General features: G+C 37.9%; 1 protein-coding gene across 1 annotated transcript in view; it reads left to right on the top strand.

The window, feature by feature from the left end:
- The window catches only part of FBXW8 (F-box and WD repeat domain containing 8), a 107,071-nt gene that overhangs the window by 13,748 nt on the left and 76,037 nt on the right, over positions 1-17,286 (top strand). The window contains exons 2-4 of the mRNA XM_051972865.1: positions 968-1,072; positions 11,850-12,014; positions 14,447-14,535. Coding sequence (XP_051828825.1) covers positions 968-1,072; positions 11,850-12,014; positions 14,447-14,535 — 359 coding nt within the window. The remainder of the gene's footprint in view (positions 1-967; positions 1,073-11,849; positions 12,015-14,446; positions 14,536-17,286) is intronic.

Here is a 17,286-nt window from a genome sequence, read left to right on the forward strand (position 1 = left end):
ATTTTATTAAGTATATACCTGCTGGTGGAATGAGGAGCATGATTTTTGCCCGATATAAAATGAAACAAGGCAGGTTCATGTGGAAAGGAGCACAGGATCTATTTTTCTTTTTGTTTTGACACTTTCCTTTCTCTTTGTAGGCAGGCACTTTTCAAATAAAGCCCGTTACCTCATCTCTAATTGCTTAACTAAAGACAAGCAAGCTCTAATTTCTCAGCATTAATAAATGACACAGTAGAAGAAGCGCTTTGTTTGCATTGGCCCACTCAGGTTAACCAGTGTAATCCCCTGAGTGCATTAGGAAACTCTGCTCTTCTAGCAGCAAAGGGAAGATGGTGTTTACCTCAATTAAGAGTAGCATTTTATTTATTTACTTTTTATTCCTTTTCACAACCCTGCTCTTTTTTTTTTTTCCTAATGAAAACACTTAGTGAATTAGATCAGTCTTTCTCAGTGTGTGGGTCTTATCCTCCAAGTTGGGGGTAGCAGCAGTTGTCTTGGAAGCCAGAGCTGTTTCTCGCTCCTGGATGCCTGGATTCTCAGGCCTTTTTTCTTTAGCCCCTGACTGCTCCAATCTCTTTAACAAATAAGAGGCACCCTGCTTGAAGTGGGTGAACCTTTGCAGAGATTCCTGCTGTGCTCCCTAGCTTGTAATGTGGGAACCGTTCTTGCTTTTTTGAAGCATTGTGGGAACTGGTTTCTAGGATGCTGAAAGTGCACAGTGGGCTTGGCCAAGAGCTACCTGAGGGGTCAGGCATTTGAGAAAGGTTGCTAAGCCCCTAATTAGTTGCGTGCTTCTGATCTATGGAAGAGCGTGAATTTGTCTCCTCACTTAGAAAACAGCGTGATCTCTATTGTTTCTACTTAAGAATGTGTGTTTAATAATTACCTGGATGCTAATTATGAACTGTTTTCATACTGTGGAATATGAACTTTATGTCTTAATGATTTTATTTTGTCTTTTCAGAATGAAATCAATGAGATCCCCTTCTTTGACATCCAGCTACCTTATGAATTGGCATTAAAGATATTTCAATATCTAGGCAGGACTGAACTGGGAAGGTGTGCTCAGGTAAGTCTTACCAATAGGCAAATGCTTTTTTTTTTCTAGTCACAGGGACTAGCAACAGGTACCTGAGTAATTTCAGTTTTATGTCAGAGAACTCCATTAACTATAAATAAGTAGATTCCATTTAATAACATTTTTTTCTGAACACAATTAAAAATTTATGGAATTAATGAATTATTGTGATGTGTTCTAAGGAATAATAGCCTCCACACTGAAGATTTGGGGTGTTCTACACTAGTTTTCTTAAACCTTTTCCACTTTTGATTCTTTTTTGTCTGAGAAATTTGCCTGAGTATAAAATAGGAATACAAATCAAACATTCACTAATAACAAATAAAAATTTTGGGATCTCCACATGAGACCCTAAAAGGATCACAACCCACTAAATATTTTGTTCTACACTAGCCTGTCAGGTCAATGCAGGAAACAATTATTAGTTTCTTAGTGCAACTAGGAACTGGGGCAACTAGGGGGGCACCATACTGCACAGGGCCAGGCGGGCCTCAAGTCAAGAAGATTAGTCTTCCTGAGATCAAATCCAACCTCAGACACTTACTGGCTGTGTGACCCTCGGCATGTTACTTCATACCATTTGCCTCAGTTTCCTCATCTATAAAATGAGCTGGAGAAGGAAATGGCAAAGCACTCCAGTATCTTTGCCAAGAAAACCCTAAACAACAATAACAAAATGCCTATTCTGCTTTGATCTCCCCATATTGTCAATACTACCATAAGGAATTATTGCCATCTTACATACCTGGCTCCTTTTATTACATGTGTTGTAAGTTAACTAAAGTAATAGAAAATACATGATAATGCTCACTATTTTGCAAGGTTTAATAGCTCGTGCTGTGGATGAGCTAATTGTCCCTAATGGACAGATGCCAGCCAATAGTTAAATAAATGATGACATTGGGAACAAAAATAGCACACACGCAGGATTATTTTTTTTTTTAAATCCTGGTCAGGCAGTCTGTTGACTAACTACCCACAGGCTCCGGAGAGAAACTCCATTGCCAAGTAAGGATTAGACATTTCCATAGAATATGTTAATTCCTTTTCCCATTCCATGAGACTAACTGTTCATGTATTCCCAGGAAAAGATGTTAGAAAGATTATGATATGTTTAAATAATAAGGAATTATGTACAAAAACCAAAGGAACATGAAGTTAGAGAGACTAAACTTCAATGAAATTCCCAAAGTATTTGTGCCTGCTCCTTCTGCTATGATTGAACATCAGAAACAATTTTTTAATTTCAGGGATGGAAAAGTACTTCCAAGATCCTCTAGACCCAAACAGAGCTCTAGTGCAGGGGGAGAGCCCCACTGTCCATGAAGAACAACCCGGTCCTTTTCTGGGTGACGCGGGGAGAGCTTTGGGCCAGGCTTTCTCTCTGCGGTGGGTTTTCTTTTACCAGAGGCCATGTGCCATAGTCATCAGACACTGGGCCTTGGAGCCAGGAAGACCCTGGTGAGACCCTCCTGTGACCCTCCAATGTGTGAGCCTGATGTCACCAAAGTACCGAACAAAATGTCTGGCTCTCCGTGACCCCATTTGGGCTTTTCTTGGTTCCTCCTCCAGCTGATTTTACAGAGGAGGAGATAGAGGCAAACAGGATCTAGTGACTTTGCCAGTTAGAAAGTGTCTGAGGCTGGAATTGAACTCTGGTTCCATTCTGGGTGCTCCGTGCTCTATGGCGCTGCCTAGCCGCCTTGCAGTAGAATATGTGGTGTTCTGGGTTCATCTGCCACCAGCAGGGATTCTTGCCTTGGATTTAATAGCCCTGTTTCTACTTGACTTTGACATCACTGTTCTAAGCAGTTCTCAAAGAATAAAAGATACAGAGTTGCTGCTGACTTGGACTGGTAGGGAGAGTCTCCTATCCCAGTGAAATCACAGGCCCTAGGATCCTGTCCCTTTATTTTAGCATCAAAATTTATATTTAGCATTATTTTATTATTACCTTAGCATTAAAAATAATAGTTTTTAACATTTAAATGGGAAGTTGTGATTTTAAAAATATGAATTTATAGATTTACCAAATTGTGAAAGATCTTTTTTTTTTAAACATCAATGTTAGATTTTTGAATTTGTATTGAATGAATATAGATTTTTTTGTAGCAAAATTAGGCTACCTCCGAAGTCCCTTCTGGTTCTTGAGCCGAGATCCTGTGAAGAATACTTCTTTAGCATATGATGGAGCTGAATTAGAAAAGAAGATCCATTCAATAGAAATTTACTTTTAGAAATTCTGTTGGAACACCTCTTTTCTGTTAATCAAGGGAAACCTGTATTGACTTCCATCCTCCTTGGACATTTGATTTGTTAAGAGTCTAACTTTACATACTGGCTCTCTTCCCAAAAGGGAAAATAAGAGGGAAGCTGATGAATCTGATTGCTGGATTTCAGCCGGGCCTGTGAGTTGTAATCTTGGGAGAGGGTTTAATAGCTGCTTTATAAAAAGTCAGTGTTAGAAGATAAAATCTTTCTCTTGATAGGGAACTGCTGTTTAAGAAATCATTTCTTTGAGCATTGCTTTCTATTCTCCTGCTTTGTAGAGAGAGGGCCATGTGGCTTTCACATCTGCTGCTGCTTCTCTCGGCCAAAGAGTTTATCAGTTACAGATATCATCTTGTAGAAAAAGACATCCCCCTTTCTAGACGGCAGGGCTGCATTTCAGGGTAGATTGGTTATGTTGGTGAGATTATTCTGCAGGTGTGAACAAGCTAATTTACAACACAGTAGTCCAATTGTCTACCAGAAATCTTCCCCCTTTGGCCAGTTGGATTTACTTCTCTTTTTTTTCCTCCAGTCTGGTTTGGAGGGAGTATGTATAAGAATTGGAAAATATTCTTGAATACAGCTCTTGGATAATGTGCAGTGCCCCAGGTGGCCAGGATTTTGTGAGGCTTTCAGAGTAAATGCCTACTGAAGGCTTGCAGTTCATAGAATTGGCTTGCTTTTTGAATGTTAAAATGAAAGGTGAAGTAATAAAAATAAATAGCATTTTCATTTTTTTCTCATGGTGTTTTTGTTTTTGAAACAAGAAAAAATCCTTCTGTCGAATGGAATGTCCTGCTGCTTTATATTTTGATTGTAGCGGTCCTTTTTCTTTCTTCTTCTTTTTTTTTTTAAATCAAGGTCCCTTGGGGTTTTAATGAAATGGAGCCAGTTTTGTCAAATTGGCATTGTGAACTATATGAGTGCCCTTGGAGAAAACCTGTTTGCTTAGCTCTTTATGCCAAATCGGTAACTGACTAACAGTAATGTAGCCTGATTGTGGATGTCTTTGGAAATTCAAATAGTTGGAGAAATCCTTTTCCTTTGATTTCTGTCCCCCCTGTTTTCCTTTCTGTTTCTGCTTTATTAGGTTTTATAGACTGAGATCTTACTATTTTGTACTAGCTCATGATCTATGAGTCCTTGATGTTTCACTCTGGAGGCCTCGACTTTCTGCAGTTGAGGGCTTAGTGGTCTCTCAGGAAACTGTGCACTGTTGAAGGAAGGATGTGGTGTTGGAAAACCCCCTCAAACGATCTCCCTGTTTGTAAGAGAATACATGAAATTTGCCAACCTTTATATTTCTTTGTTAGAGTATTTATCATTTATGTTACTCAGTTATTTAGTGCTTGCAGGATGTGATACTTTCTTGACTATTCAAAAAATAACAGAATAATAAAGCGTGCCCATCAAACCTTTATGAAGCACCTACTGTGTACAGATGTACTTTTCTAAACTCTGTGGCAGATATAAGACATCAGAGTATAGTAGGGGAAGATAGACATGTCTATTTAGTCAATCAGCAAGCATTTATTAAATGCCTACTACATGCTCCTCATTGTGCCAGGAGGCTCATAGAAAAACGAACTATAATGTGAGAATAGATTGTTATTTCTCTTGTCACTACGTGTGAAAAACGAGAATGTTAGTTTAGCTGTTAGGATGTCAGGCAGTGCTGGGGAGAGTGATTTTCAGGTGTGGGTTGCCATTATCCACTTACGTAAACTGCAGGTGTCAGGCCTTCTGTTGGTAACCACACCTGCATTAGCACCTGCGAGGTACTCGAAACTGTGTCTGAAAATGATATGTTGAATGTCTGGGTCCACCTTTGTGGAGGAGAGAATTCCATTTCTTTGGGCTTAGCAGAAAGGAACCAATAAAGAAAATGAATGGATGTTAGAGAAATTATAGGATTCCGTGATTGCTGATAGAATTGAAGAGCAGCAGAAAAGTGATCCCAAGATAAATAAGCTGTTAGGTTTGCGATGGTGAGATGTTGCTGTTTGCCTGGATAGAAAAGACTAAAACAGAGTCTCTTTGGAGCTGTTTATTGAAGTCCTTAACTTAAGGAAGAGCACCAAAATCAGGGTGAGACCCTGCTCATCTTCGAACCAGCCTCTTCTGTGCACACTGTTCCAGGCAGACAGGACCCAGAGGGATCAGGGGGCTGTCACTGTGCATCTCACCAGGGAACAAGAGGTGGGGAGCGCAAAGCTCCCTGGAGCTGATCATTAACTTCCAAAGCTCTGACTGTGACCCTTTCTGGAAGGGCAAGACTCCAGCATATGGTGGTGAAGGACTGAGAAGGTCCTCCTCTTGTGGGGACAGTCTGAGGAGCAGGAGAAGGTCGTAGGTGACCTGTGCTGCCCTCCTTGGGTTTGAAGCTAATCCCTTTGCCAGCTTGTCCTCAGCGAGCGGACTTTGTGTGTGAGCCTGAGTAAACGTGTCCCCAGAACAATGGCGTTCTGCTTTCTGGTCCTCATCACCCCGACTCGGGGAGAGCTAATCAAGCTGATCTGGAGCCAAGGACTGTTTTTTAACACAGCAACTCACAGTGGGGTTGTAAAGTGAAATGCTGGAGACATTTTTATTAGAGACTTCTTGCAGCTGAGGCTCGCTCAGTGGGGCTTTTTTTACAGGGGAGTGTCGTGCCAGTTCTGGTGTATTAAAGAAAGGTCAGGTTAGGCCCTTTGGAAAATTTAAACTAGCAAACTGGCTAGATTTAATATAATTTGAGTTTTAAAAATCACAACATGGATTTCTTTTTTGGGAGGTGGGGAATCTTTAAGTAGTTGTGAAAGCTTTAGAGCAATCTTTATATTTTTTTTTCCTTTTCCTTTTCCTTAATTACTTAAAAAAAAAAACAACTTAATATATTTGCTTTCTTAAAAGCATTCCCCTCCCATTCCTGTTCAATTTATTAAAGAAATTGGCAGCATTTTTATAATTGCAAGACCAATCCCTAAAATGTTGGAGATTCTGCTGGTTTGCTAACAAAAAACAAGCTTTTCACCTAGTTTTTTCCAAACGCAATCATAGTCTGCTCTCTGCTGAGTACATGAGTCTTCTCTCTTAGCACCTAACACACTGAGGGGTACTCAATAAATGGTTGTTGTATGGCACTGCACTGGAATTGAATCCTAGGAGACATGCACTGATCTGGGCAGACTCAGATGGGAGAAAGGAGGAGGAAAACAAGGAGAGAAGGGAGGAGGGAGGTGATAATCCCTTTGTACTTTTTCCTGGGCAAGCCACATTGGAAATGTTATGTTCACATTTGAAGTGTTAAGGATGCCACATTTGAAAAAGGCTTTTAGGATGGTGAGGGGACCAGAGACTATACCATCAAGCATCAGTTGGAGGAATTAAGAATGTGGGTGGGTGCGTGGGCAGACATAGCTGTTATATCTTTGATAATTATGTGCAAAAGGTCCTAGAACCAAACCAATGGGTGCAAGCCCCTGAGGAGCAGATTTCAACTCAATGCAAGGAAAAACTTCCCAGTTATCTAAAAGTGGATTGGCTACCTTTGGGGATAATGAGATTCCCATCACTAGTGCTGGAAGTTCACTTGTTGGAGATAGTGTGAACAGAATTCATAATTAGGGCATGGGTTAAATTAGATTGAACCTCATTCTGACTCTTAAGATTCTGTTTTCTCTCAGGGCTTTTCTAATTCCATGAGTTTCTTTAAAACAATTATTTGATCTTTGGAGGCAGCTAAGTTTTAAATCTGTCTGCCAAGTTTGACAGTTTAGGTTAAGAAAGTGATGTAAGTAGCCTGAGACTTAAGCCTTTTCTACTCTTCTCATGCAACTTCTTACATTGCTTGTATTGGAGTATCTTCATGCATTGCACATGCATTGGTGTCTATCTGTGCTCAACCTGGCTTAAAAATACAAAGTCTGCTCTAGGTCCCATGCTTATTTCATTGAGTTATACCTGGTACTTGTACCCATAGTCATACATATGTCATTTTTTGGGGGGGGTTCATATGTCTTTTATTTTTAATTTGCATATTTATAATATAATTTATAATTAAAAAGACTTAGTCACTCAAAATCATTCTTAAAACAATATTGCTGTTAGCATATTCAATGTTCTCTTGGTTTACCTTTCTTTTCATGCAAGTCTTTCCATGCTTTTCTAAGATAACTAGCTCATCATTTCTTATAGCATCATCATGTCATCATCACAGTCACATACTACAGCTTTACAGCCATACTCCAACTGATGGAGATCCCTACAATTTCGAGTTCTTTGCCTCACAAAGTAAACTGCTATTAACATCCCATTCGCATTTAAAGTTATAATTACTATCTGTGAATTTCCTTCTATCTTATTTTTTCTCATGGTTTTCTCACAACCTCTCTTTTTACCCTATCCCTGTTACCTTTTCTCTTCTCTTCCCAATCTCAACCACATTCTCCTCCAAAAGTCCCTCTCCCTGCAAAATGGAAATTTGACAAACTGGACTTTAAGATATTTGTAACAAGAAAACTAGAACTCATAAGGTATTTTTTTTTTTTTTGGCCAGGGTATGGAAGTTAAGTCAGAATTTGCCTTTGATTGTCATTGTTTTGATGTACCTTGATACACTGAATTTGAATACCAAGTGTGTGATCCTGGGCAACCCCTGTCACCTCTGCCTCAGTTTCCTCATTTATAAAATGGGGATAACAACAACATCTATCTTGTTGTGAGGATCAAAAGAGATGATATTTGTAAAGTGCTTAGCCCCGTGCCAAGCACACAGTAGGCACTTAACAAAATCTTGTTTCCCGATTTCCTTCCTCCTCTCTTTACTTGGGAGTCAGGAGACTTTGGTTAGATCCCAACTGGGCCACACTTCTAGCCACATAGTTCTGGGAAAGACCTTGAGTCTCTCTGAACTCCTTTATAACACTGATACTTTCCTCATGCAGTGGTTGGCAGGAAAGTGCCTCGTGGAACTTTTAAGAGTTATAGAAGCATCGTTATTCCTCCATATATTTATTCCCCATCAAATTTCATGAGACTTGGAGAGCAGTGTGATTATTCCTACTTTCTAGGGGAAGAAATTTAGATACAGAAATCTTAGAATCTTGGGATTTTTAAGCTCCAAAGGACTTTAGAGATTATCTAATCAAAATTAGATAATTATTTAGAGAATAATTTTAGAGAAATTTTTAGAGAAAAGGAAACAGAGGTTCACAAAGAAGGATTGGGTATTTTTTTTTCCCAATTTAGTTAATAAAAAAGCTGAAACAAAACAATTTTCCTCATCTAGTCAGTTTCTCACTTTACTATCATGTTTCCTGATAATGATTTTTATATAGTAACCAGTCAGCTGGCATTTCTCAAGAGCCTACTATGTGCCAGGCACTTCAACTCTCAAGGAGCTCCCAGTCAGCTAGAAAAGACAACACACAAACAGCTGTGCACAACAAGGTGGAGACAGAACCAGATGGAGTAATCTCCCTGGGAAAGGCTTTTTGCAGAAGGTGACACTTAGAAGAGACTTGAAGGAAGACTGGAGGCAGAGGAGAAGGTTCAGGCACAGGACCTCCAGTGAACATGCTGGGAGGCAAAAGATGGATCCATGTTTTATTGTACTTTGCTTTCTTAAACCCCACTTTTTACAAATTGGAGATTTGTGGCAACCCTGTGTCAAGCAAATCGATCACTGCCATTTTCCAACAGCTTGTGCTCACATCATCTGTCTGTATCATCCTCATATTTTGGTTAATTCTTGAAATATTTCAATCTTTTTCATTATTCTTTTATAATACATGATAAGTGATCTTTGATGTTATTATATTCATTATTTTGGGGTGCTGTGAATTGTGCCCATATAATAGTGTGTGTGCGTGCGTGCGTGAGTGCGTGAGTGTGTGTGTGTGTGTGTGTGTGTGTGTATTGTGACTACTCGACCAATCTGCCCTTCCCCATGTCCCTCTCCTATTCCCTGAGACATAATAATATTGAAATTAGGCCAATTAACAAGCCTATCATGGCCTCTACGTGTCTTCAAGTACAAGAAACAATCAATTATTGCAAACTTCATTGTTGTCTTATTTTTAAGAAATTGCCACAGCCACCTACCCTTCTATGACCAATACTTTGATTAGTCAGCAGCCATTAATATCAAGGCAAAACCTTTCACCATCAAAAAGATTGTGGCTCACTGAAGACTCCAATGATGGTTAGCATTTTTGAGAAATAAAATATTTTAAAATTGAAGTATTTACATTTTTAAAATACATAATATTGTGTACACAATAGATTATAGTATGGTATAAACATACATTTTATATGCACTGGGAAATTAAAAAAAATTCACATGACTTGCTTTATCGTGATACTAATTTTTATTGTGGTGGTCTAGAACCAAACCCACAATATCTCTGAAATGTGCCTGTATTAAATGCCTTCCTCTTTCCCTCACCTCCTCTCTCCTCTCATTGGAAGGATGCAGGACAGAAAGTTCAATTCCACCCAAAACTTTTCTTTATAAAGGGCTAAATGTGATTTTGGCAGCTCACTGCACTTTACTATGGCTGCTCTGAACCCATGGAATAAGATGTTCCTCACTCTCATTACTCCCTGTCATTTCTCTTCCCCTTTTTTCTATCTTCCTTTTCTATGTAATCTTCCCCCCTTAGATGATAAGCTCTTTGAGGGCAAGAGCTCTTTTTCTTATTTATGTCTCCAGCACTCGGTGCAGTGCTTGGCACATAATAGGCACTTAATAAATGTTTATTGAATTGAATTGGAAGAAGAAGGGAGTAAGGTATAAGATGAGTAGAAAGATCCCAAGGGGCCAAGTTATAAAGTTGGCTTTACATGCAAAGCCAAGATTTTATATGTGATCTTGGAAGTGATAGGGAGCCCCTGGAATTTATCAAAGGGGGGGATAATGCAAATCTGAAAAAAAATCTGACTGTTAAACAATATTTTTTTTATAAATGAAGTAATATTTTATGCACAGCAAAGAAATTCATCATTTAAAGTAACTTTACAGTGAACCTTTTTGGAATATATGATCTTTCTATACTTTTCCATATTTATTATTATGTAAAACTTAGTAACATTCTTAAAGCATCTTACAGGACAAATATCCAGGAGAGTTCAACCCCTGCACATACTTCAAATGTTATTCCACTACCCCAGCACCCAGCATCCTGCAGCCCCTTTAGAAAGGACACACAATTTGTCCATAAAGCTTCAATTCAGACTGCAGCAGACAAGTTAACATCTGCAACAGAAACCATTGTGGAATCCTTCTTAATGTAAATTTCCATTCCTTAACTTTTGATTTGACAGCTTTGGAAACATACACATATATGTGTGTATTTCTGGGTGCACCTTTAAATGGAGAGTGCTTTCACCACAGTTCATCTCACGTTCACAAGAACTCTCAGCCTCTGTGTGCTTGTTCTTTCCTCAGTCCCTTCCCCACCTCTCCCGGCCTGGTATATTTGATGTCCCTCAGGGAGTGGTTCAGGTCACAGGTTACTATCCACTGTGGGTCACTGTACTCATTTTATTAGATGTGAGTTGCAACCTTAGACTTAAGTACAAGCATTAACCACTTGATCTTTTGTTATCGTAATACACCATAGACCCCAGATCACATTTATCTGTCTGAACCAGTCTCAGATTCTTGCCAACAAAGTCCATCCTTTGCAGTCCAGCCAATTTTGTACGTCAGTCTGGTACATCGTAAATCTCCTTCCTTTAAGGAACGATTGAAAGAAAGCACCGGCATCTAAAATGGCTCATTTCCTCTGGATACCAATGGGTTTTAAAAAGGACCATTGTTGACATAATCTTAATTTTTCAATATCAGTCCTGGTTAGTAGCTTGTACTACCCAGAGGAGGAAAAAAAAGCACATGGGTTAACATTTTAGTCTCCTTTCTGCTAGAGTTCCACTTTCATACTCTGAAGGTATTTTTAGCTTATGAACATGATAGAATCCAGGTTCTCATTGTCAAGTGTATATATCTGAATTAAAGAAGTGTGATTTACTAATCGATGACAGAGTCACTGGTGTTTACTGTTCTTTACAGTATCCCTGCATTTCTGGGCATTATTTTGCTTCTCTTTTACTCACTCTTCTAATCTCAAAGTGAAGAGAGATAACGCTTGTTGGCACTGAGAGTCTCTTATGAAAGATGTTATGTAACTACAAAATCTAGATGTTAACACATTTGAAACTACATAGATTTTGCATTTTTATTTGGATTCTTAAAATCTCACACATTTATATGTGACAATCTGATTAAATGTTCTAAGATATGATTGTAGGTAGTAGTTCAACAGTTTTGAATTCTTGGGAGAAAAAACTGGAAACATTTTGCTTATATTTTTTTCAACACAAAGCATTTTGTTAACGAGGCATTTTACACTTCCATAAATCTAGGGCAGTAATAAAGGTGTTGATTGATTTTTGGATGGCAGTGGGGCTTCTGTAATTGCATAATTTGACATTTATGTCACTTGGGCTGTTTTAGGTGAGCAGGACGTGGAAGGTTCTTGCAGAAGATGAAGTGTTGTGGTACAGATTGTGCCAACAGGAAGGGTACCTTCCAGATACCAGCATCTCTGATTGCTCCTGCTGGAAACTTGTCTTCCAAGAATCCCGGGCCAAGGAACACACGTTAAGAACCAACTGGAAGGTAAACAGTACCCGGTAGTGTTACCTGTAGGAGACTAACTCAGTAGAGGATTAGAAAACCGAAATCTGGAACCCTTGAGTGACAGTGTGAAGTTAACTGCCAGAAGTAAAGGCAGTGGGGAGACTGATGAGCTTTTCCCTCAGCTGTTGGTAAATTGATGCCCATTTTGTTTGTCTTTAGAAAACCATTCCCCATGTTCTATAGTAGCATTTAGGAGTATCTTATTTCTATCTTCTAAATTGGAGCTATTTATTTGGCTTTAATATGAGGAATTCCTTTCACCTTCATTGGTGTCACTGGGTTGAACGTAATATTCTTAGTAAATGCAAAGAAGAGATTATTAAAGTCCTGTTTTCCCATCATCATTGACTTGATTCCATATCATTTATCGAAATATTCAATTATAGCTAGGAATTGCCCAAGAACTTTCTGTGAATGAAACAAGAGGAAGGATTATCATTGATGTAGTTTTGCTTCAATTTCTAGATAAAATCTATGGAAATCAAAGTGCATGAACTTTGTTTCTTCAGTGTTCACTGTTCTTACTGCCTTTTTTCTGTGCAGCCTTTCCCCTTCTCATCAGAATTTCTCTAGTTATTGAACTCCCATTTATTTGGTGCTTAGAGCATCTTGTGATAGCTCCTATATAACTCCCATGGTTCTTTAAATTGGCTCTTGTATATACCTTATCTTTCCTTTTAGCTAGGGAGATAAGATAATTTACTTGTATTAGTCACTTAATAGCAATTTATTTGTTTTTTTTTAAAGGTTTGATTGATGCTTTTTTGGTTCTTAATCTCATTGTCATTTCTCAGTACTCATATGTTGTACTGCCCTCTAGAATCCTCCCTTATTAAAAAAAAAAAAAAAAAGCAAAGCCTACAGTTAAGTAAAATAAACTCATATTTTGACTGCCTTTGAGAACATAAACCTCATTCTGTACTCACATGTGCTATCTTTCTACTTAGAGAAGGCAGTGTATTTCATTATTTGCCCTCTGGAATCAAGGTTATACTTATTAAATATTCTTTCAGAAACCAAATGTATTTAAATCAGAGATGGAAACTTACAGTGTGAGAAAACTTGGGGAAACTTTGGTGTTGAGATTGCCTTGGATTCATTTTTGATAGAACTAGGATTAAATAGTAACTCTGCAATTAACATGAGAAATCATTTATGAAATTGTTTTGCCATGTAGGATCTTATCTAAATTCTAGCACAATGAGTTTATAAATTGAAATAGACTCAGAAACACTACTGGTCAGTTGAGTCAATTCAACTCATCAGACTTACCAGAAGCTTAACAAGTGGTTATGTCCTGAACCAATCCCAGTTCTGCTTTTAACACTCTTGTAGAGCTGATCTTGTGCTAGTAAATTAACTCCATTCTATTCTTGTTACTTCTGTTGTTTGACTTACTATTTTCTGTATGTAGTCTGCATGATGTCCCTTAAAGGATCTCAGAGGCCCGCTACTTTCCCATTTGGGATGAACTTGAAACTTTAACTATATCTCTGGATATGCCATAGTAAATATTGTGCAGCTATTCCAAAGTATATAAATCAAAACATTTTATAACCACATTCAGTTACAGGACCCTATGTGGGGTTGCAACCACAGTGAAAGAAGCTGGAGTCTAGATCAGTGGTGTTGAAAAGGATCCCTGAAAGTGCAAATTGACTTAGAAAATAAAAAATTAACATTATCTATGTTATATTGTATTTTGGGGACATTTAGGTGGTACAGTGGATAGAATATCAGGGCTAAAGTCAAGAAGATTTGTCTTCTTGAGTTCAAATCTGGCTTTAGACACTTTCCCTGGGCAAGTCATTTAACTCAATTTGCCTTAATTTCCTCATCTGAAAAATGAAGTGAAGAAGGAAATGGCAAACTACTCCAGTATCTTTGCAACTAAAATTCCAAATGGGGTCATGAAGAATTAGACATGACTGAAATAACTGAATGACAACATTTGTATTTTTATTTATTTTGATAAATGTTTCTCAATTACATTTTAATTTGGTTCCCAAGACACTGAGGAATTCTGTATCTGGTCTAAATAACATCTGAAGTTCCTTCCAGCTCTGCTTCTGTAATTTTTTGTCCTTATCAGTACTTAAATATCATTAAATGGATTAGTCTTAAGAATGTTTATCTCTATGGGTCTGGGTCCTAAGGGAGAGATTTATGAGAATGGATCTTTCCTTCTATAGAAATAACTCTGTTTATATATATATACATCTGAATATATATATATGTACACACACATACACACACATCCCTCTTTTTATTTTCCTGATGATTAGAAAGACTTTGAAAGTGGTAATACAATTTTAAAAAATGTAAAAAGTTGCTCCGACACTTACCTAACTATTTTGGCACTAGATGACCTCAATAATAAAATAAAAATATTTTCAATTTCTTTAATGCAGAATCGCAATGGTGCAGTGAGTCAGCTGCAGTATGAATTTGGTAACGTTCTATGCGATGTCCATTCTTGTGACGGTGTTGTTATTGCTGGGTAAGCAAAAATATCTTTACTTTTTCTTCTTGATCTTGATATGTTGCTTAGGCTCCCTTGTCCTTTAGGATAGTGCCAGACTTAAATTTGACTGATGGCACCGTTTGCCATTGCATCTAAAGTGGGTTGTGATTCAGTTCTCTATTTCCAAGATCTCTCTCACTGCCAGTGTTCTACTGCTCATACTGAGACTCAAACTATAGAATCAGCCTCCTGTTGAGTGGGATTCTTAAGCCATTTGTCTTAATAAGACTTCCTTAGCTTTTAAATTACTCTTGTGGCATGTTGTCTTGGGTTTTCATTAGGGTAAATAGTTTGTATTTTATGAAGACATAAAAAAGTCAAATGAGAAGAAGAAGAGTTGGTACAAACCAGTGTCTACACTAATTCTTTATTTTTGAAGCCTTTATTATGATGAAGGGCTGTGACCACACATTATCTTCCTTCCCCACCACATAGTATATATTTGCTGTTTAAGTTGCCTTGAAATAGACTCTTTATGTGTCTTGATGCACTAGAAGTCTAATTTCACTCTCACATCTGTAAATTTCTCTGCATTCTGCACAGAAAACCACTTATGAATTCTTCATAAATTGCCAGAGATGCCCACATGTTGTTTTGTGACTGTAATGGGAAGACCATTTTTCTCTATGGATCATGAATGTTTCTACATCATTTTGCAATCATGTATGCATTGTTATAAAGTGCAGATTAGAACTCTTCAGAGTTTTATTTCAAATTTGAGTGACTCACCTAAAAGAGTAGCTTACCCAAGAGAGAAGTGTCTTAAGCATATTTATATAATAATAGCAAATAGGTCTGTTTCTTTAGTGAATATAGGGAAAGCTTTCCTTAAGTAGCATTCTTAAATGGCACTCAAGTTTGGACTGAAGTTCCAAATGGTAGTTCGTAGGCAGGAGGATTTTAATGGACAACTACTGTTTGGATAAAAAACAGTATTGAGTAACTCTTATTGGAAGTATTTGGTGCTTTTAACACACAACATATGCCCAGGAGGAAAACTATCTTCTCACTTTGTCCTTTTATTTGTGATTTCAAGATTAATGCTGATCTTGGGCATCACAGTACTATTTTGAGTAAACATTTGTAAAATGTCCTGCAAGTTTGAGATGAGTGCCACAGAAATACATTAAGAAAAGCAGTAAGTACCTACTTATACTAGGTACCAAAAAGTGAGCCGGGAAGCACTTTTGTTGTGAACTAGCTGGGCTTCTCAGTTCACTTTTTGGGCCTCATTTTTCTAATCAGTAAAACGAGAAGATTAAGCAAGATGACTTCTGTTGTCCTTTCCATCTCTGGCATTCCATGATCCTATGACTTGTCTAGGAGGTATATCGCTTCAACTGCGAAACCCAACAGTGAGATGTCATTTGGTTTCGCCTACTCTAAGAAAGCCTAACAGGGACTTCTCATCCTAGACATAGTCTTTATGAAGACCAACAGCATTTGGTCAATCCTTCCTTCACCCCCTCTTCTGTTGTCCAAGACCTGTTCTTCAGCCGAGGCCGGCATGAAAGGCAGGAGATGCCAGTTTCATGGATCGATAGACTGAAACTTGATCTGTGGGTCAGAGCAGGCTCCTAGCATCTCTTCTTTCTCAAAGAGCCTTACGTTTATGGCCTAACATCAGATAATTCAATCTCGCCTGTATGTACAGCATCTTGTGTTTATCATTAAAATTTTATCCAGTGGTTACGATGCTTGTTTTCTGGGTCAGATCTTGAATCCCTTTTCATTTGAGACAGTGGTGTTTGTGGTTACCTCACTCCCAATCAATGTTGTATTCACCAGGCTTTCTACAGTTATGTTTCTCTGAGGATTTTCTTAAAGAGCCAGTAACCATTTCACTATTTCTTCCCTGTATATTTTTCTTTCATTCCTTCTTTGTAGTTTCTTTTTACACAAAGGAAACCTAATAAGAACAAGCAGGTTTAGTAGGTTTTTTGTATTCAGGTCTAAAGTTTGTGTATCAAAATGTTCTTTTATGTATGAAAATGTATTTTACTCTCTGGTCTATAGAGACCACCTTTGGTCTCCATTTTTTGGTAAGTACCTTTTATATCTCTTTCTTCTTTTCCATTCCCTCCACTAAAGGAACTTTTAGATATCATTGTAACTTCTTTCCTTTATTTTTGAGAAACTTTGGTGCATAGCAGAGATGTCAGAAGACAAGAGATGAATAAATATACTGATTTTTCAAAATGGTGATGGGGAGGGAGGAAGCAAATGAAAAGCATTTATTTAAGAGGATTCTAGAAACTGTGGGAATGCTAATTCTGGGAGAAATTGTTGAATACCTTGTGAACACTTGAAAAAAGAAAATGTTCACTGCAGGATTTGCTAAGTGCAAATCATTAAACCACTATCATTTCCTTTTTTGATGGGATTAGAATGGTAGATCAGGAAGATACTATCCATAATATTCTTGTTTCTTGATTTTCAGAAAACATTTATTGGATCAAGTCTTTCATAATTTCTTACTAGACAAAATGGGAGTAGAATGAATGTATGAAAGTACAGTTAAGTGGTTGAAGAACAATTTAGTATTCTATATTTAGGACCTATGTGGCTCAGTATGAAGCAGCAATGTTCTTTTATTCTTAAAAACATTATTAGTGAAATTTCAATCTATATTAATAGGCATACAGACTCCGTGTTCAGAAAGGACCTGGTGTTTTCTGCCCTGGCCAGATCACATCTGGAGTTTCATGTCCACTTTGGGCACCAGGT

The sequence above is a fragment of the Antechinus flavipes genome, chromosome 1, assembly GCF_016432865.1.
Source record: "Antechinus flavipes isolate AdamAnt ecotype Samford, QLD, Australia chromosome 1, AdamAnt_v2, whole genome shotgun sequence".
NCBI lineage: Eukaryota > Metazoa > Chordata > Mammalia > Dasyuromorphia > Dasyuridae > Antechinus > Antechinus flavipes.